At 43.6% G+C, this 22,339-nt stretch overlaps 1 protein-coding gene across 2 annotated transcripts in view; it reads right to left on the minus strand.

Annotated features, from left to right (window-relative positions):
- Positions 1–22,339, minus strand: part of PPP2R2B (protein phosphatase 2 regulatory subunit Bbeta) — a 456,765-nt gene that overhangs the window by 273,235 nt on the left and 161,191 nt on the right. For both annotated transcript variants that reach the window (XM_060092035.1, XM_060092036.1), the window contains one exon: positions 17,529–17,722. In XM_060092035.1, the coding sequence (XP_059948018.1) occupies positions 17,529–17,722 (194 nt within the window). The remainder of the gene's footprint in view (positions 1–17,528; positions 17,723–22,339) is intronic.

Below are 22,339 nucleotides of genomic sequence, written 5' to 3' on the forward strand. Positions count from 1 at the left end.
TGTCACTAACAGCCACTCTGCAATACACTACACATTGAACCAGCTGTCCCCCCAAGTGCCGGCCTCTCCAGTGGGTCTGGTTGTCACTAAACCACTGATTAAACATTTTAAGACTGGCTTTGGCAAAACATGCCAGAAATTCCTTCAGGGTAATTAAAACCACCTTCTGTGTCAATAAATACAGACAGTGAGATCCTTCATGTGCAGAGGGGCTGGTGCTGACCCACGGGCTCTAGGACATTTTTTCTTAGATGGCTTTTCCTTCACTGCAATTGATTTTAACTGACTCATCCAGACCCTTCCCCAGCCCCATTATGGAATGATTGGTTGAACTCAGAGGTGTCATCTTACCCTTATTGTTTAAGCCAAGAGACAGGACCAAAGGGTCTCTGAACCTAATGGCCAAGCTCATTGCCAAAGCCCTTTCACCCAGACCTACAGGTATGAGAACTTGAATGGAATTCTTGTTACAGAATGTGACAATTACTAGTGTCCACTTTTCACTGCTTTTCCAGGGTTCCAACTGATTTTCATTTGAAGAATTATTAATGTGACTTCAAAGTAAAAAGAAGAACTCAGGTGAATATTTACTACATTGATATCCAGAGGCCTGTTCTTCGCACATAATAGACACTCCATGAATTATTTTTCACCCCAATAACAGCTTTATAATTTTTAGTATGTAAACAATGCATAACACTTACTGAAAACTGTCATTCATTAGAAAATATAAAGATAAATAGTAAAAATTACTAAAAGTTACATCAGCCTGAGATAACCATCATTAATATTTTGATAACCATTCTGTTTGCTGAATTCTCACAATTCACACCTACAGGAGGAATCATACTATATATATCATGGATGTGGTGAACTTTAATATTTTGAATTGTCTTTTTTTTGCTTACTTCTCCCCTCCTCGCCTCATAACCAATGTTAATAACCCTTTATATACTTTTTTCATTTGGATGCTATCATATACCAACTCATATGGCATGACTAAGGTTTCAGTTGCTTAATCAATACTTGCTGAATGGTTAAAGAGTAAAACATAAACACATAAACAAATGAATGGATGAACGAATAAATAATGGATCATGCTCTTAATTAGCTGGTACGATTTCCAAGTGATTGCAAAAAGCACATCTTTTGACAGCACACCTGTAGCTTTAAAACCCTAGTGGGCATAGGAGAACCTGGCTTCAATATGTGAAGAGGGAGCCCCAAGTTCAAACTGCCACGTAAAGAATATGTAACTGGGGCCTCCCTGGTGGCGCAGTGGTTGAGAGTCCGCCTGCCGATGCAGGGGATACGGGTTCGTGCCCCGATCTGGGAGGATCCCATATGCCGCGGAGCGGCTGGGCCCGTGAGCCATGGCCGCTGGGCCTGCGCATCCGGAGCCTGTGCTCCGCAACGGGAGAGGCCACAACAGTGAGAGGGCCGCATACCGCAAAAAAAAAAAAAAAAAAAAAAAAAAGAATATGTAACTGGCTGCTGTCCTAACTACAGAGACATAATCAATTTACTCTCAAACTCAAATCCAGTTTAAAAACCATTTACTAAGCACCCGTACACCAAGCACTACACTGTCCTCTGTAGGATAAACTAAAGGGGTAAAGATGTGACAACTGTGTTCTGGGAATTTCTTTCCAGTTGGGGAGACAACATTAGGTCTGCCTCTTTCTGGCTGTCTGTCTGACCTTGGACTTCAGTTTTCTCATTCATGAAATGGGAATGAGACCTATACATCACAGGATTGTTGTTATGATTAAACAATTCAAGGAATTCAAGAAAAATGTCATGGGAAAATCTGGATTGGAGGCAGGTCACATAGGTACCAGGGAAGGGGAAAGGGTACTTATAGGAGCAGGGAAGCAGGAATGGCCTGGGGTAGTGAGGACCCTGCACAAGCCAGCCTGCCTGGTTTGAAGATCAGCTGGGAGAGACTCAGGTAAACGAAGGGACAGGCAGTAAACTGTAAGGCTTATAAGCACAGGAGAAAATCGTGAACAGACTAATCTTCTTAAAGGGTCAAACAAAAGGCGGAAAATGTGTTTTGCCTCTTCAGCATGTGCCAACGTCTAGATTAAGGCCATCCATATGAGTGACTCAAAGGCAACCTGCTTGTCAAGTAACTGGAAAAAGAAAAGACCTGGCCTGCACAATGGGCTCACATCCAAGTTTCTTAGACTTATAGGAAAAATTCTGATCGGAAAATTTCCATCTCAAATTGTGCTGAGAAAGCTTAGGGACTGAGTAAGCATGTTGGCAGCAGAAGTACAACATGATAATCAGACTGTTTTTGCATTTTTCACCACAGTGCACAGTTCTTCAGGTCCTGCGGATACCTTAGCAGGTTTTTGATCTCTGACGCTGTGAGGGGTCAGAGAACCCATAAGGAAATACACCTTGTTCACAAATGGAACTGCACCCAAAACTTTCCTCCTATGTCCTATGAAGTAACCAGAGAGTTCTGACTTCCAAAGCATAGTATGTTAATTTCACCCAGGCTAATCCTACAGATCTGGAGTTGGGATTAGATATTAATCATTGCAGGAGACATCAACTGGAGGCACTGAGCTGTCCCAGTCTCTCCTGTTAAGCTCAGGGTCCCAGGGCAGCTCTTCTCCCCTGTGTCATATCTTTTCCTTTTAAACTAGAACCACTGATGAATTCCTGGAAGCCTATCCTCACGCATCTGTGCTGCCCTAATCAATACTCTTTCGCTCCATCCCGCCTGCCCTGGCCTCCCAGACAGCAGAGAAAGGAGATGAGAGGTAGATTTTAACATTACCATCTCAAATCATCGTTGAAACTTAATGTTTATAGAAGCTGTTTTAATACTTTTAGAACTCTGAGGAAGCAACTGGATCACCTACTAACCACACAAATCTTTATCCATTGAACTGTCTATCCACCCATCCATCCATCTACCCAGCCAGCCAGCCATGCATCCTTTAAATTTTATCTACTGAACACTTAGGTCACAAACTGTGTATCATTTTTTAATACTTCATAAAAGTTTAAACAAAAAAAGTCAAAGAATGTGGTCTTCTTACTGCAATACCTCCAGATAGTTCAGAGGGAGAAAAGTGCCCCAAATATTCAAGCCAAATGAACTGAGACTTCAGATGGACTCCCAGCTATAATCTCCAAAGACTGGTGAACTACAGACAGCCAACACACAGCTGACTCTGGAACAACATGGGTTTGAACTACACGGGTCCACTTAAACACGGATATTTTTTTAAATAGTAAATACTTGAGTACCACACAGTCCATGGTTTGTTGAATCCATGGATGCAGAAGAACTGGGAGTGTAGAGGGCTGACTATAAATTATACCTAATTAGCCTCTGCGTTGTTCAACGGTTGTTGGACTAAAAATCACTCATTAAAAGTGTAATCCCAGTGGTAGTTTATAAGATTTTTACTTTTCATTTCCATCAAATCATGCTCTCAATTTTTGGAGGGAAATTAGAGATGTCTGAAAATCTTGAGCCAACAATAGAGTCTAGTTTTCTCAGATTTATCTCGGTTCAAACTGCATTCAACCACATATAGTATTAACAAGAAAAAGTTAACATAGCTTTCAGAAACGTCAGGTTTGAGCCCCACAAGAGGCTAGCTCATTAAACAACCATACGGATTGTCATATTGGGTCAACCATTCTTTGAAATTACCTACTCACCAGTTTGAAGAAAATTAACATTTCTGGGTCACCAGGTTCCATATACTTATCTACAACTGATGCACGGGAATCAGGAAAGTCATTTTATTTAATGTAGGTGGGCAACTAAATCCCAGAGAGCAAGCTACTTACCCATGTATTTAATAGCGGAGGCTGGGCACTGAGCTTGTTTTCCCACTAGGAAGGGTAAGAGGACCTGGGGCTTTGGGAAAGGACAAGGGCAACGGGATCAAATGAAGGCTCATTAATTATATCTTTATGACTGTTTTTTCTGATTTTCACCCCATGTACATTCTCTAGGATGAACTTAAACACTCTGAAAACGTGTGACAATGTGAAATAGAGGCAAAGCACGGACCAAACAAAAGTAGGAAAGAGCCATAGCAATTACAAAGGCACTCATTGGTACCACTTTTTTTTTTTTTTTTTTTTTCAGTACGCGGGCCTCTCACTGTTGTGGCCTCTCCCGTTGCAGAGCACAGGCTCCGGATGCACAGGCTAAGCGGCCATGGCTCATGGGCCCAGCCGCTCCGCGGCATGTGGGATCCTCCCGGACCCAGGCACAAACCCGCGTCCCCTGCATCGGCAGGCGGACTCCCAACCACTGCGCCACCAGGGAAGCCCTGGTACCACTTTTTAAGAACAAAATTTATTGATCTTATCTAGACACTTAATTGTTCATACCATTTAACCCAGTAATCTTGACTTTAGACACTTGTTCTAAGAAAATAACCAGAGAGATGATTTAGATGCATGCAATCATTTATCACACAAATATTACATCAAAATCCTGGAAATAATCCAAACTTCCAGCATTGAGTGATTGGTAAAATTATGGTTTAACTATAGGATGTTACAGAAGAATGCTCACAGTACTGTGTTTGGGACCAAAACAAACATAGGTATGATAACATTTTTCATATAATTCCTTTATTCATCTCTCTCTCTCTCTCTCATACACACACACACACACACACACACACACACACACACACACACACACACAGCAGCCTGGCAGAAAATACATCAAGAAATGTTTGTAATGATTATGTTCAGAGCTAAATTCGACTTTCTTTTTTACACTTTTCTTTACAGTCCCAATTTTCATCAGTGAGCAGATATTTTGTTCTCTCACAGCCTCTATTCTTTTCCTACGTAGCATTTACCAAGATTTATATTCATGTTCTTATGTTTGTGTTTAATGTGTATCTTTCCAGTAGAATGCAAGCTCTATGAGAGTAGAATACGTGTCTGTTTTCTTTTTAACTGCATATCTGGGGTTTTTGTTAGCATGGTGCCTAGTATATAACAAACATTTTTAAAGTAACCACTGAGTGAGCAGCTGTGGGGACACTACCTGGAAGATGTGTGGTGGTATATGAGGGTTCTAATGGACATCAAATAGTCGGCTATGTCTCTAGTCTCCAGCTCATTTGCTCAATAATACACCATTTTCCTTGCTTACTTTTGCCTCCTAAGATCACACAAGACTCCACTCTCCATTAGGAATACCTGTGCCACTCCGCTCCACCTGTCAGAATCCCACAAAGACCCCACCTTCCCCACTGAGCCATTCCTGTTCAGGTAAGCATCCCTCTAGCACTTACCAAAATCACTCACTTGGAAGATCAACATTTTTTGAAATTTATTGGGTACCAAACACTTTTTTTGAATAGGGGTCAGCAAACAATGGTCCGTGGGCCACCACCTGATTTTGCAAATAGAGTTTTGCTAGAATACAGCCATGCCCACACGCTACAGTGGCAGAGTTGAGTAGGTGGGACATAGACTGTATGGTCAGGAAAGATGAAAATATTGACTATCTGGCCCTTTACAACACAATTTACAGACCCTGTTCTAGAGCATCTACGTACTTGTGAAAAGCGGAGATGACACCAGATTTTTATCCCATCAAGTTATTCTTAGGGCAATATGGGATCCAAAGTATATCTCCAAGAGCTTTGTAAAAAAGAAATTATTGTAATATACCTAAATTCGGTGGGGTTTTTTTGAACTTTATTTTATTTTTTATACAGCAGGTTCTTATTAGTCATCCATTTTATACATATTAGTGTATACATGTCAATCCCAATCTCCCAGTTCATCCCACCCTCACCCCCATCCCCCACCACTTTCCCCCCTTGGTGTCCATACGTTTGTTCTCTATATCTGTGTCTCTCTTTCTGCCCTGCAAAGCGGTTCATCTGTACCATTTTTCTAGGTTCCACATGTATGCATTAATATGCAATATTTGTTTTTCTCTTTCTGACTTACTTCACCGTGTATGACAGTCTCTAGATCCATCCACGTCCTAAATCCATTCTTAAGAACATACATTTCTGTGTCAGACGTACATGCATTCAAGTCCCGAGTGTGCTGACTGATGCTAGGCAGATGACACAACTTCTCTAAGCCTCAGTTTTGTCATACATTCCCTCATTTCCTTAATAAACGTGTAATAAGCGCTATTTGCCAGATATTGGACTAGGAGATGGATAATAGACAACGGTGACTAAGATGTAAAAAGTCTCACCTAATTCAGCCTTAATTGTAAATACAGCTGAGGATTGCTGTGAGGATTATATGATGTACACACATGCGTGGAGGCATGTACGTATTATCATATATATACACACGAATGTAGTACACAATATATATACACGTAATATATAGTACATCATATATAGCAGGGGTCCCCAACCCCCAGACCGGTACCGGTCCTCAGCCTGTTAGGTGCCGGAAGGCACAGCAGGAGGCAGACGAGCAGGAGAGCGAGCGCAGCTACATCTGCCGCTCCCCATCGCTCACATTACCACCTGACCCATCCCCCCACCCCCGTGGAAAAGCTCTCTTCCACGGAACCGGTCCCTGGTGCCAAAAAGGTTGGCGATCACTGATATATAGCGTATATAGAGTCCGTAACTCAATTCCTGGTACACTGCGAGCACTCAGTATATGATGGCTCTTCCTCCGTATCATAATTACAACAGAATCTCTCTTAACAGACCTCTTGACTCACTGGATGAAAATATGCCTTCAATTCCCTCTGTAAAATGGGTCTCTAGCCTGCTCTACAGTCACAGCTAATTTATTAAGGTCATCTCTGGTCCACCGGCTCACTTCTGTTTCTTTTGGTTGAGAGGCACATCTACTGAGAGTCAGTCGTATCGGCTCCCAAATCGCCTGATGCCTGTATAGTTGTCCTTTAATTAAATATCATGGAAGGTGATGAAAAGAATGGTGTGAAAAGGCAGAGAGTGATTGATATGAAAACTAAGTTTAATGCTTTCAAAAAATGATCAAGAATTGTCAATTAAATGTGGGAGAGAGAAAAGATGGGGGACAATCATAAAAATCTAGAAGGATCAGTAGTTAAGATTGGTTCTCAAGGGTCTATACTCTCACTCAACCTCAAGGAAACCAACCTCAGACATGGTCTTTGTCATTTTGGGTGTGGTTTGTGCAAGAAAAATGTAAGTCCCAATCAGCAGTTCCATACTCAGAGACTAAGCCTTGATTCTTCAACAGGCTCTTCATCAAAATTAGGCAATGCTGTTTAAAACAGGTGTATCAGGAACTATACTCAACATTTAGTAATAACCTATAAGGGAAAAGAAGCTGAAAAACAATATATATACATATCTCTGAATCACTTTTCTGTACACCTGAAACTAACACAACATTGTAAATCAACTATGCTTCAATTAAAAAAAAATAAAATAGGTGTATCATTGCTATGATTCTCTGCCTTAACTTTTCCAATTTATCATCCACTATTGGTCCTAACTGCATGGAGTGAGAGGGATTCTTCTGTATTTATTAAATGCTCACATATAAACAATAACATGTTAGCCAGGGGCATGTTGCCTCAGCCGCTGCCATATTTTATAGGTAAAAAAATATAATCAGAGAGATGGCGTGACTGGTCCAAGGCCTCGGAACTAGTACTGCTGGAGGGGGGGGTCTTGAGCCAGGCAGGCTCTGATTCCACCATCTCAGCCCCCCAGGGATAACAGAGAGGCAAACGCAGCACAGACTCACAGAGTCTGGCTTATATGATTAAGTACATTTTGAGAAGGTCAGAGCATCATCTGCCCAAATGGATGGAAAGATGCTTGAGAGAAAGAACTTCTATTTCACCACACTCCCCAGCACCACCACCACAGCAAGCTGGCAAGAAATCCAAAAATCAATTTTGTTGGAGTTGGTGAATTTTATTTCCTAATTTATAATAGTAGAAGTAACTGGGGCTTCCTGATTTCTAAAAGAAAAAGGTTCATGTGGGATTTACAGCCCCCTCCATGGAGCACACAACAGCAGGGGAGACAGTCTATTGTGCCTGTCAGATCATGTCACTGAGAGCTCAGCCTCACCAATTGGCACTTGCTCTTTCCTGTCGGTGCGGCAAGTTGAGCAGTGCCCTGCTCACCAGATGGTTATTTGTTCCACCAGCCACCTTTGCTGCATCCCTGATTCACTCCAGCCCAGGACAGTCTGCAAAATTCATGCTGCAAGGCAGCTCCTGCCAACAACTTTGCCAAATGGCTCCTCTCAAAGTCATGGGCCGCCCAGACAGACTGGCTCCTCCGTCTGCAGCAGCTTTTGGCAGAGACGCTTCCCTTTCTGGCTCCACCTCTTGGCTGCACCAGAGCCTTCTTGCCAGAAGGATGATCTGACCCATCAGTACATACAGCCAGACCTGGAGTTCTGGGGCCATTTAAAGCCTACATCTGTGTCCCACAAGTTCACCCCTAACTACAACGTCAGAACACACAAAATAAACCTAGATGATCACAAATACAGGCACCGTGCATCACAGAAACTTAGAGCCAGGAAAATCTATAGAGAGCTTGCCTCTCCTCCCCCATCTTCAACCTCATTTTAGTAGATTAGGAAATCAAAGCCCAGACAGTAAAAGTGACTAATTATGGTGGCAGGACTGGGAATAACACCCAGGTCTTCTCATGTGCATTCCAAACCACTGCTTACAATAAAGACTGCATTGCCTTCCAATTTTCCCTCTGTTCATTTTCAAATTCTTGATAAAAATTAGACCCTGTGTATTGGTATTGACTCAAAGGAGAATTTCTTTAGAAAAATAAAGAATCTTTTCTCTGCATCAACATCATGACTTTTTTTTTTTTTTTTTTTTTTAAGCAGGCGTGTCTATATACTCCACAGACAGACCTGGAAGTGACTTCTCTTCTGCCACCCACAGCTGGGTGACCTTGAACAAGTAATCTCATTCTGCTTCAACTTTTCACTTAAAGGGGTATAAGGACAGTATCAACGAGAAAGATACTTTAAAGCCCAAAGTTGGTTCATGGCACATAGCAAGCCCCCCACAACTGCTAGCAATCAACATGATTCTGTATCAACACTCAAATCCACAGTGGTTTTAGTACTGTGCACATATACATAGGCATGCCAGGTATTTCTTACATTAGGAAGTTCAAGTTCATGAAGTTAAATGACTTATCCAAGGTTACTTAGAGAATAAATGAAGGACCAGAGATTCCTTCTTGCCATTTTGCTAAGAAATGAGAACCAGTATCTCGGCTTTAAAGAAGAATGTTTGAACAAAAACATATATATATATATATATATGCATAATCACTGCAGCATCTTATGTAATATAAAAAGCCGGAAACAATTTCCCATCCAGCCACAAGGGAACTGCTAAATAAACTGCAGTACAGTCATACCATGGGGCACTATGCAGCCATTAAAAAGAACAAGGCAGACGTAGGTGTCCTGACACAAAAAGTTCTTTCAGATATGTCATCGAATGGGCGAGAAAACAAAGCGCAAGTAAAACAAGCAGTATGCATTCAGTTATACAAACAATCCCTCCCCTAATGTGTATCTGTACATGTATATTTAAATGTATGGAAATGTATAGAAAGGTGTCTATAAGGAAGCCCACCAACTATTGACAATGGTAACTCTGGGCAAAGAAGTGGGATGGGTGTGGGGATGGAGAGTGATGCATACTTTGCTTTATCTACTTCCATAATGCTTGAAGCTTTTCAAGTAAGAAGGCATTTATGCATTTTTTGCCTTATAAATAGACATAAAGGCAGAGAGGAACATGAATGACAACAGTACAGCAGCTGTGAACCAACAGACCTCCTAATCTGGGTGTCCTTGGCCCCAACTTGACCTCTGCAAAGTTACATGAGCAATGCTACTCTCAAGTTTCTTGTTCAGCTCTCCTCTTTGGTAAAATGCTTCCTGGTGATATTTTGTACTTAGAGATCCAGGTTTTGCCTTTCAGACCACCTGGGAGCGCTCAGCATCTTGTGCTGCAATATCTCCCATTAGAGCCATTTACAGCTTTTCCATACTCAGCACCCTTGTGCATCTGTTGAGGGTCACAGAGCTGAGCCCCCTGCATTAAGTGGAGGAGATGGCCTGCCATTCTGTGACTACTTCGGGATCATTACTTAATGGATTCAAGCAGTGAAATCAGCCATGCATGATGGAGGAGGCTGTCAGTCGTCCAGCGTCAAGCCCAGTATGCCTAGAATACATCGTCTCATAGGTGAGGTACTCTTTGGCACGCTCCTTCTGGTAGACCTCATCTTTCTCACGTTAAAATCCTGCCTGTAGAGGCCCCTCCAGACCCTTAGACTCCATGCATCTTCTTGCCCCTTCATTTCTTTTCATTTGCTGGAATCAATCAGGTCTCTCTCCTCTAAAGAACAGAACTGAGAGTCTGACTTACCCCTCTACATGGCCATCCTTTTCCATTACCCACAATGATCCTTTCTCCAAAGAAACCATTCATACTAATTAGTTGTCCATGGATTTCACAAATACATATCCTATTATGACCACTTCCCCCTATTCCCATGGTGAACTTGGAGCATAAGAATCCAAGGATTCCTGGATTTACAACAAAACTCCTAGCGGTCTTGTAAAAAGAATCTGTGCTTCCAATGGGATAGTTATGTCAGAACTGGTTTGTCAGGTCAGAGCTGATTTTCAGCCTCACTCTAGCGTTCCACTGGAAAGGCAACAGAAGGAAATTTGATGGTAAGAATGAAGTTTGGAGATGAAAGCAAGTATCATTTTAGTGGGAGATGGGTTGAGCACTCCTGGAGAGTTGCTCTGGCCAAAATGAGTTCTCAGACACCACCCTGATGCAAAAGGACATCAGCCGTCATCCAGCTGCCTCTGGCCCATTGCTTCTGCTCTGCTCCAGGCAACTATATGAGTTGCCATCAGCTCTGGAGAATGGGTGCCTGGATGGCCCAGGGAGAACTTCATTGTGAGTGTCCCAGGCTGGGGGTGAGGGACATGGAGAAGGCTATAAAAACCCAGCTAATTTTCATATTTTGACTGTTCAATTCCGTAAATATTTTCCTTCTTTTCTTATTATAGATAGAGTAGAATAAATCTACAGGATTAAGTCAGCTAAGGATTCCGGCACCAACTGGGGGAATTCAGCTCCCTCCCTGTGGGAGAAAGAGGAACGCCTAGACTTGTGCACTATGTTACTGGGATGAGATGAACCGGGTGAACTGAGTAGCACTGAATGGGCACCATGGGGATGTATGCGGAGCATTGAACACAACCTGAATTTTTTTCCCTCTAAAATCCAGACAAGAAGCAGCAGGGGTGGGCAAAGAACTCTTGCCTAGAATCCAGGCAGTCATTGGTTCCAGTCTGGGTCTGCCACTTACAAGTATGTGATCTTACACAAGTTTCTTTGCTTCTCCAAACCTTGTAATTTCTTATTCTGAAAAATGCATCTAACGCAACCGTTCCCTCAGAGTTGTTGAAGGAGATTAAATGAGTAAACACAGGAGAAACACCTAGGAAAATGCCTGGGATACAGACAGTACTCAAGAAACCTTAGTTCTCCTCCCTCATCTAAGCGTCTAAATTGGGCCCTTAGTTTCTTCGTAAATGCAAATGCTAGGATCTAGGAATGTCAGTCTACAGCTGTGCTCTTTTCATTGAGCATACCAATATTTTGACAGGACTGGCCTAATGTTATTCACCCCAGGTTCATTGGTACGTTTCTGACCAGCCCTCATAAAGGGCTTGGGATGGCCCCTGGGGACCTGGATGCTAATAATGAATACTTGCTAGTGATTTTCAATGCACTCTGGTTATTATGCTTAGTAGTGGAACATTTCCTATCCCCGGAAAGGTCATTTATAATAGTATAAGGCTGCTTCTTCCCACCTTCCATTTCAGATTTTTCTGAGACTAGCAGAGAACTCAAACAGTCATCCATATGCATTGGAAATACTATTCTGATCTGACATTTGCATAAAAATACCAAAGCAACTTAAGGAACTACAGGGCAGCTCTCCATCATGACACTACGTCCTTTTATTTTTCTGATGCCTTTCCAGCACCTTCATATCAAAAGTCATTTTCATGTACCTTCCTAGTTTTACTCATCATAGCTTCCCTCTTTCTTGAGCATGTGTGGGATGGATGGGGGGAGGGGAAGAAGCAGGGAATTTCACTTTCTTTTATTCTCATGCCCCTAAGAAACTGTAACGTTTCACAGATCACACAGATCTCAAGTTTGGAGACCCTATGAACTCAACTCACCCAAGACTGCCCTCTTCTTATTCTATCACATTGCTCAAAAATGGCCATATAGCATTATTGGTATAATTTAAGGGTGCGGTTAATTATGCTTACACCAAGGTATTCTGTCCTGGTACAATTTCTTTATATGGAGCCAAGATCAGTTTCCTTGTAATTTTTCACTCATTGGCTCAAATTCTGCCCTGCAATGCTCTTCTCCTAGGCATCTCATCTATTCACATGCTTTTAAGTACCTTTAATATACCCGTGACACCCCAAATTATAATCTAGTCCAGATCTTTCTTCTGAGCTTCAGACCCAGATATCCAACTGCTTACTTGAGAGTCTCACCGTGAGGCTAGATGACTCCAGTTTCAGTGGAAAGCCCCACTATGCATCCATTCTCATGGCGAAATCCTGGGAGGTCATCCTTGACACCATCTCCATCTACTTCTCCATCTCCACCCAGTTTATCACACCAACTCAGCCCTATCCATTCTTCTCCTACAATGTATCTCGAATCCATCAAATTCTCTCCACCTCTATCGCTGCCACCATCCTAGGGGACAGCCATGGCCTAACTAATCCCCCTGCTTTTACCCCTATTCACTTCCTACCCAGCCCTCTGACCCCACCCTACATAGCAACCAGCCTGAGTTTTGAAAAAACAAACCTGATCATATTTCTCCCCGATCAAAATCCTTTAATGACTTTCGATCCATCTTTGGATAAGGTCCAAACTCCTTAAGGCCAACAACGCTCAACATGATCCGGTCCCTAAATACCTCTCCAGTTTCTTTTTTGTAACACTTTATTATAAACATTTTCAAACAAATAGTCAAGTTGAAAAAAAATTACAGTGAATATACATTGACCGACCACCTGGATTCTACCATTAACGTTTTATACTTGCTTTATCATCTATCTATCCATTTATCCATCCTTCTCTCCTGGTATTAATTTTTCTTGGTTTTGGTCCATTCCAAAGTAAACTGTAGGCTCCAGTCTCATTTTTGTCACTCTTCTTGTTGTTCCCTACACTCAACCCTAGGCATCTTCTCATTCTTTGAATCTGTCAGACTATTTTATATCTCTGTGCTTTGGACCTATTGCCCCTTCTACCTGAAATGTCTTCAGCTCTTGTGAATTCCTGACTCATCCTTTGGTTTTCAGCTTCAACTCTGTCTGAGAGGCAGTCACTGAACCCCCAGTCTAAATTAGATTCGCCTTTCTGCCTTACACATAATCTCAAGGCATCTTGTGCTTTTCCTGAATATCGCTTGTCACAATTGGTAGCTATGTATTTTTTTTGCAAAATCATTTGTTTAATGTCTGTTTTCTCCACCAGCCCAAAAACTCCATGAGAACAGACACAATGTCTGTACCGGAGCATGCAGGATCACCCCCACAGAAAGTTAGTTAATAGTTGTTGAAGGAATTAAAGGGAGAAGGAATCAATAGTTACATAATAATAATATCATATTAATATAATAACAATACATGGACTAAGTGAATTTGTTCTTCTTTTAATATGTACAAGCAGTATGGGTTTTTTAAGGCCTCTAAGAGAAGATGGAACTTACTCACTGCCAGAATATAACCAGCAAGTACATTAAGGCAGATTGCCAAGTGGCAAGATCCATGGCTAGTGGCTGAGTCAAGAAAGAGCCTGTGGCGGGTCTCAGGGACTTCTCTCCCATTTCCACTAGCCCTTCCCTCAAGATCATCCCAAATCAACAACAATCCAAGGAAAACCAGGGTGCTCGCAATGCAAATGCAGTTTAAGTAATACTAACAATGGCTATAATGTATTGAGGGCATTTATCGAGGACTGGCTTTGTATTAGGCAGTGTGTTGAGGGCTTTTCCTGCATTAGATGTTCTTTTTATCTGTGGCATAGGTTCTAATGTTATTCCCATTTTAAAGCTAAGGAAACTGAGAACAGAATAGTTATTTTTAAACAATAAGTTCTCTGACTTCCTCTTCTAACCAGATTGCCATTCCTGTAAAGTCCACCTACGTAGAATATTTATTCTGACTGTGCCCCATATGAGGGTAGAAAGATTAATCTAGAAAACTCTCAGACTGCTCTAATGGAGAGGGGGTTTTAGTTGGTTCTAACAAGTCTAAAAATATAGAAAGCCAACCCTACCGATGCTTTTCCTCAGGTATTAAACCCAAACACACACTTTCAAATGATCCCTGCAAAGAATTTTTCCTTAGATGGGAACACCGTTTACACACAAAGACAAACCATTGTGATCTTCCCCATAACAGGAACTAATAGTTAAAGAAAAATGAAGCAGTGCAGAATTTCCTAGTAGAAGAGCATGTCAGCCAGTCTTGAGTTTGAAGACAAGCTTTTCCCCTGACTGTGTGACACTGACAAACCAGTATCATTCCTGGGCCTCAGTTGCTCAGTTTCCTTATTTGAAAATGGAAATAACAAGATCCACTTAGCAGGGGATGGACATATTAAAATGCTACTTACAGAAACCTCAGTACAGGGCTTGGAAAAGAGAAGATACTCAAAGATAGTAACTTTAAGAAAGGGAGGAAAAGATAGGAAAATGTAGGGGAGGGTGGTAACTTAATACTCAGAATAAAAGAAAAGTTATAAGAAATGTTTTTAATAAATGCACGTCATGCATTCTTTTCCCATCAGAGAGAGAGGGAGGAACTTGGGAAAAAGTGTCCTTTAGCATCTGCATTGCTCTTACCCAGATGAACTTGCCTGCAGATACCACTTACAATGCAAATTGAGCTTAGAGTCCTTCACACTAACTACACAGCAAAAACCTTCCAGCTTTAAATAGAATACTGCAGTGTGGAATGATCTGAGCAAAGGGAAGAAAAATTCAGAGATAACTGCGAAGGAGATTTTGCAGAAAAATAAAAAATCTGCCATATCTGGGCAAGGGAGGAAAATGCAGAAATATCAAAGGAGGCAAAAAGAAAAGCAAAGTCTATAGAAGGACCTAGAAATTAATTCCCCAGAAGGTGGGTTTAAGTTAATAAAGGGAAGAGAACTTTGTGGCAAGCCCCCAATGAAGACGATTTTAACAAAGAATATTTTGTTCTAGTGGGGTTCCTTCGAGGTGTACTAGCACTTTGAAGGTATTTATCATCAGAAGAAGGACACTTCCCCCTCTGGCCAGGTCACTGTTCCCTAAAATGCAATTAGGGATTGCGTGTAAAAACACAATTTACATTGTCTAAGTTCCATTTTTTTTTTTTTCTTCCCAGACCTTCACTAAGATCAGGTAAAGAAACCTGGAAGCATACTGTGAAATAAAGGTTTGTTTAAATTTTCAATGTGGTGGCAGTTGGGGGGTGGGGGGAGGAATCCAAGAGGCTGATTTGGAAAAATTTTAGAAAGTTCTTTGCTATAAACTCATGCCTCATTTCAGACTATATGAATCCAGATATTTTATTCAGAACCAGAGGTTTCAAAAATGTCATCAAATAGGAAAGATTAGGTAGTATCTAGGGCCCTGAAAGCGATAAGGAATGCCGTGTTTAACTCATTTCTTCATTCTACAGATGACAGTGCTACGCACATGGCCTCAATTTCCCCATCTTCCCAGCTCAGTAAGTTTCCTTTGCCTGCACTTGGAGGCATAATGCAATACAGAAGAAAACATGAAGGCAGCCCTCTATCTTTGTTGTCTCAAATAGAAAAAAAAAAAAAAAGGTGTGCCCCCAAGGACAATAGACCTGAAAGCCAACTTCTTTTTTGGATGATATGCTCTGACCCAGAGCTGATCACATTCTACCTGGTGAGTCAGTGACAAAGCACTAAGAATGGGGAAGAACATCTTACCACCACGTTGTCCCCAGGCAGGTAAAAAGAATCAGCAAGTATGGTGCTTGGTATGGGGCAGGGACAGGCTGCTGAACATCTTAAAAGCCACTTCTAAGCTCCTGAAGGCCAGAGCTCATAAAGCTCTGCTTGATCTTTCTAGCGCCATGGACACATTAGGTGTGATTCTCTCCAATAACGATGATGAACGAAGCATGTATTTTCAATAGCACTGGGCATTCTTTCTATCTAAAACTTCCAGGGATGTTTATAGAAGATGCCACCTTTACCCCCAAATTGTGTGTCTTTTTATCTTTCAGAACTTGAACTCTTACTACCACCACGCCCATCACATTTCTCTAATAGTCTTGATTTGATTAAATAGTACAGAAATGTTAGCACCCAAGAATAATAAGAAGAATCTTAAATTAACATGCCTTGCTACATTTTCCTAAAGCACTTTCACACATATTTTCTCATGTGGATATCACAATGTGACAATGTAACACTTTATAGGAGTGGTTAAGGATAAAGGCTGACAGGTACAAAATGAAAGCAAAAATGCAAAAGTTTTGGTATTCGGGGGGAAAAAAAAAAGCCTCCTCTCTCTATTCCCACACAAAAGGCAAATGAGATTCCACCTGCTGACTTTCCTTTCCTGCCTGCACCTCACTCAGGCTAATGTCAGAACAAGCTGGGGGGTGGCGGGGGGGGGGAGAGAGAGAGAGAGAGAGAGAGAGACACGACAATTTCACCTCTTGGCAAAGCTCAGCTTACTGAACCCTCTTGCTTTCTGCTGGCTGTTGATTCAGCAGAAACTACTGCTGCAGAATTCATAATGGTGATTTTTAAAGGCCCCACTGATCGCATTGCTCGCCCCACGTGTCACACTCATTCGCTCGCCGCCCCAGCACTGTTTCCCCAGCCACCTTTTTATATCTTGCTAATGCACTTCCAAGGGGAGAGGGGTTCGCCCTTTTTCAACGGGCCTTTTGGGCTTTTGATTGTCTAAGCAGGTAACCCGGCCGGAGAGACGAACGGGCAGGAAATGAAACCATGCCCACCCTTGCAGCCACTGAGACACACATCATTCCGCTCAGAGAGGGGAGGACCCACCTCTCGGGCCCCCTTCCTTCTTATCTCTCCCCTCACCCCGACCCCTGCATACATATTCGGGGAAGGGATCATCTGCCTTTGGGGGGTCATTTTTCCAGCCGGGAGCCCCACCCTGAAAAACCTCATCCCCGAGGGCCATTTTAACTCCCGTGGGCGCCGGGTCCACCTGCTGCTGAACGCCCGGCTCGCCTCGCGGAGCCCGGATGGATGTGGGGCGCACCGGCAGCTGCCCCTGCGAGCCGAGCCCCCGCCCCAGCCCCGGGGCCCGCAGGAGTCTCCGCCGCTACTCGCCCGGCTGCCCGCGGAGCTCAGCGATCCGCAACTTGCGCCCTTCCCCAGCGGCGGAATGCGGCGGGGCTGGCGTTACCTTCGGTCGCATAGCTGTGGTCGCGCAGGAAACTGTTGTTGATTTTGCGGGTATCAATGTCCTCCTCCATTGACAGCAGGCTTACTTGCGTGGGAACCAGAAGCCGGCAGACAAGTATCCATGATCCCTCCCCGCAGCCAGTCTCACAGGAGAGGGGGGCAGGGGAGCCAGTGGGACTGCACCATGGTCCGAGCCTGAGGAGGAGACGGGGAGGCGGAGAGAGAAAAAAAATAAAAACCCGGCAATGGAGCTGTCACCTCCTCCGCCCGGGATCTCCGAGGCTGCGGCGGCTCCTCCCGCGGTGCGCTCACTCCAGCTCCAATTCCCGGCGAGGATGCTGCGCCTGCCTCCGCTGCCTCCGGGTGCCAAGATGCGCCGTGCCCCGAGGGGTCTGGTCCCGCCCGCCGCCCCGGAGGCGCTCACAAGCGGGGCTGGGGAGATGCCCAACAGGTTCCCCTCGTTGGCAGCCGCTCCGAAATGCAAAAAAAGATCCCTCCTCCCCCTGGGAGAGCGGGCAGCCGCGACAAAATGGTGCCTTTCTGGACCCAAGCAGCAGTGGCGAGATGGCAGGGTCAGGATTCGGCCCGGAGGAGGGTGCTGGTCCCACGGGAGGGCGGCTCGAGCTGGCGGGGGCTCGGCAGCCGGCGGGGAGCCGGGCAGGGCGCTGCAGCCGGCGCCAGCGCACTCACCCTCACACCCACACGCGCGCACTCGCAGCTGCCGCTGCTGCTGCAGGAGGAGGCTGGAGGCGGCTGGTGCATTAAAGGCGAGGCTCCTCCCAACCGCGTCAGCAGCCCCAGGACTCTTCCCCAGCAGCGGTGGTGGCCGAGGCCGAGGCTGCGGCTGCTCTCTGCTGCAGTGGGGCGCACGCAGCCGCGAACCCGCACCTGGGCAGCGAGCAGCTAGCTTGCAGGTTGACGTGAAAAGCGTAGACGCGCTCTTCCAACCTCCCTCCCCCTAGCGCCACGCAGCTCAGGGCGGCGTTTACTCCAGCACCCAGAGTCCCTAGCTCGCTGCCTTTCTCCGGACACCTGTGCTCCAGGACCGCAAAGAGAAGTAGGTTCCCTTGGGTAGGCAGGAGGTCTACATCCCCGTCCCTTTTGCTGACCCTTCCATAATGCATGTGGTCTCTGGATGAAGGTCAAGGGCGAGGCCTGGGGATCGAAGCCTCACACAGAGAGGAGAGAATGCTCATAGCCTAGCTGAAGCCCTCTCTGCGCTAGGAATAGGTCGGGGAGCTGGGGCCAGAACTTTTCTGCGGATCACACCTGACTTCTCCCTTTCAAACAGAGTCAAAAACCTCTTCTACCTGTAGGCGTCTGTGTCTACACTGGCAGAGGGAGGAAGAGGGCTGAGTTATGAATCTAGTCAACATAGTCAGTCTGAAAATGTCCACCTTCCCTAGCCCTTTGCACTTAGTTTTGGACAAACAGCTCCAGGCCCCCCTGCGGGTTTTCCTTGTGAAGACACAGCACTGCAGGAACCGCTGACATTTGCTCTCCACCTGAAAGGTACAGTGGAGCCCTGCGCCTTGGAGCCCTGTGCCAGCAGAGCGCCACTGCTTCCCTGAGGGAACTTCAAAGAACCAGTGAATACCAGAAAGAGGCCTACCTTCCTACTTCAACTAGGAGGAAAATACAGAATCCCACCGCAACCCCAATTTTTCCCGAATCGCAAATCGCAAGTTCCATATTTGAAAGAAAATGAGATCGTTATTGTTATGAAACAACTACAATCATTTCTGAAGCAACCCAAATCACTAGAAAGCCAGTTTGGAAAAGAAATGTCCCCGATTTCCCCTTGCAGAAGGCATTCATTTCAGTGGGTGTCACTGCAGGGAGAGACATCGGGAGAGACCATCAGCGAATGTTTTGCTCAGTGAAGCTCCACCAGTTTAGCTGGATGAGCCCAGAGGGACCTTTGAGTTAATTATATACATACAATGCTTCGGCTAACACAATTTAGAAAGTATTTGAAGTCAAAAAAAAAAAGGGGGGGGAAAACAAGTCCTTAACTGAGGTTGGGAATTGCCATTAGATTTCCATGAACAACAGATGCTTCTGGCAGGTGGAAAATGGCATTGTCCTCATCTCCAGAAAGCAACCGCATCTCTCTGGGAGAAGAGAGGAGAAATATTCTTTGATATAATTTGGGGCGGGGAAGTTCATCTTACAGTAGATTCCATTTTAGTCTCATCTGTTGGTTAAGTCTTTCCTACTTGTTTGACTGTTTGTGCCAAATTCACACATGAAATTCCAGGAACAGATGAAGACTGGTGCAAATTGATTTAATCCACTTCAGCTCCAGTTGCCATGGCTGGTTCTTCACGTGATGAGCTGTATCCATCACCAAGGCTCCAGAGGTCAGCTTATCTGTAGTTACATAGTCCAGCTTCTCTTGCAGGTAGGCATAAGTGGGGGAGTGGGGAGGGGAAAGGGGAGAAAAGCTAAGTTCATCTTAAAGCGGTGAGAAGACATCTTGCTTGATGTTGAAATGACCTTACGTTGCCACTGGAGACCTTGGAGTAGTATTTGGGATATTCTCACCCATATCTTTCTAGAATGTGGGCTAGATTGGAACAGAGTTGCAAGATGAATCAGGAAGGCCCAGTCTCGTTAGCCAGGCTGTGCTTGAGGAATTTTCCACTGTAAGCAATGGGAGAAATGTCCCCTCCAGAGATCAAGCCTCTGGGTTTACTAAATTTTCCCTTTCCTGTTTCCTACAAAATTCTTCCTGCATTTACTTTATTCAACAGTATAGGCAATATTTTCCTAAGACACAAGTTGTGAGAAGGCAAATTAGATGGCTCTCCATTAAGTAGATTAAGTAGATTCCAAGGTTTCTATTTTGTGAACCACTCTTTTCTGCTATGGGCAGGGGGGAACCATCCCCTGCAACCAAAACCAAGAAAAATACAGCGTTGGCTTTGTTCCTTAACACAACGATGTGCAGTAAAGGAGGTCAGGGAGTGAAGGAAGCCCTGTGCAATCCTGTAGTTGTAAGAGGACTACACAGACCATTTCTAAGAAGACTCTCTGACCTTCTTTCTGTTCCTCCAATGTGTCAAGTTCTTTCCAAAAGCTTTTGGCATTTGCACATGCCATTCATTCCCTGTGCCCCTTCCTCGTGTTCCTGGCATTCTTCAGCATCACAGCTGAACTGCCCCTACTTCACTGAGGCATTCCCTGGCCTCCCCATAGTCCCTGGCCCTGGTATTTTGTCTTAACATCTTTTTTTTTCCTTCTTCATGGAACATTTGCCTTTTGTAATATTTGTTTACTTATAATTGTCAACCATTCCACTATATCTCTGCTATTAAGAGTCTGGCACTTAGTAGATGCTCAATTATATTTACTGAATGGAGATAAATCTTTCATAGATGAATGAGTAAATTACTGAATTTGTTCAGTGATATTTAGGTTTTAAAGCTCTACCTTTATTTAAATTCTTGCCGCCCCAAACCCAACAACAAAGTGTGTTGTAAGCCAGTAAATTTCCAGCTTGTAACTCCTATTCCTATTGAAATAACTGTCCTACCCATTCCTGCATGCATATGCACCAAAAATATTTACTGAGCACTTAATATATGACAAGAGTTATTGTAGGTGCTGGGATACAGTTAAAACAAAACAGAGTCCCTTTCTTCACAGAACTGAAATTCTATCATCTGATTTTAGTAATATGAGCTTTCTTAGAGATACAACAAATACATTATAAATTAACAGACCAGAGCATAATGTTAAGTGTCAAGACTCTGATATCAAGCAAAGCTGATTTTCTGCCACTTATTATTATGTCCTTGAGCAAGTTACAAGATCTCCCAAGCCATGTTTTTTTTTTAATCTATAAAGTAGGGAGAAAAAAAAGTTAATGGAGTTATTATGAGGATTAATGAGATAATACTTGGAAAGAATATGCTGCAATCACTTGTTGAGTATTTGCTATCATCACCACCAGTACTATGGAACAAATATTTAAGTACCTACCATGTCAGCCACTGGGATAGGACTAAAGATTCAGCAACATCAGTGCTGAAGATGTACAGTCGTCTCTGCCATCATGGAACTTAGTATCTAACTTACAATTTATGGAAAGGGGGCCACACGCTACAAAAGGGGCAGCAGAGGATGCTCTGAAAGGCTGACCTAATTCAGGCTTGTGCTTTACACAGAAAAGGGCAATTACAAATACACAGCCTTCTTAAGTTACACAATCTAGCATGACAGCACGGGAACATATTCTTTTTTTCATCACCTTTATTATGTTCCCCCAATGCTCTCACATACCCCTAGCCCAGTTAAGTTAGCCCTGCCTACATTGGAAACTACTTGCAGGTCATGCTGTCCAATCAGCACATTAGATATCTACAATTTTATTAAAACCTTTGACCTAAGCCAGTCTAGAGATTCTTAATATAGGCTTTAGGTGTCAGACAGTACTGATTTTTTTGTCCCTGCTCAGGCATTTATGAATTTCATGACCTTTGGCAAGTAATTTAACATCTCTAGCCTCTGTATTTGCAACATTGGAAGAAAATAATAGGAACTACTTCATAGGGTTGTTGAGTGGCTTCAGAGACATTGTAAAGAAAGTGCTTAATACAGGCTTGGCCCATAGCCAGACCTCACAAAAATGTCGCTTTGGCCTCCTGGTGGCTCATGAGGTCTCCACTGGCAGAGAACTGGAGAGATGCACTACAAGTCAGTCATGTGAACACAAGTGACCTAGAAACCTGAGTTTACCACCTAGCAATCTGTCTTAACGAGCACTAGACACTGGATATAAGAGATTTTACCATCCTGCAGAAAGCC

This window comes from Mesoplodon densirostris, chromosome 3 (assembly GCF_025265405.1).
Source record: "Mesoplodon densirostris isolate mMesDen1 chromosome 3, mMesDen1 primary haplotype, whole genome shotgun sequence".
In the NCBI taxonomy this organism is placed as follows: Eukaryota; Metazoa; Chordata; class Mammalia; order Artiodactyla; family Ziphiidae; genus Mesoplodon; species Mesoplodon densirostris.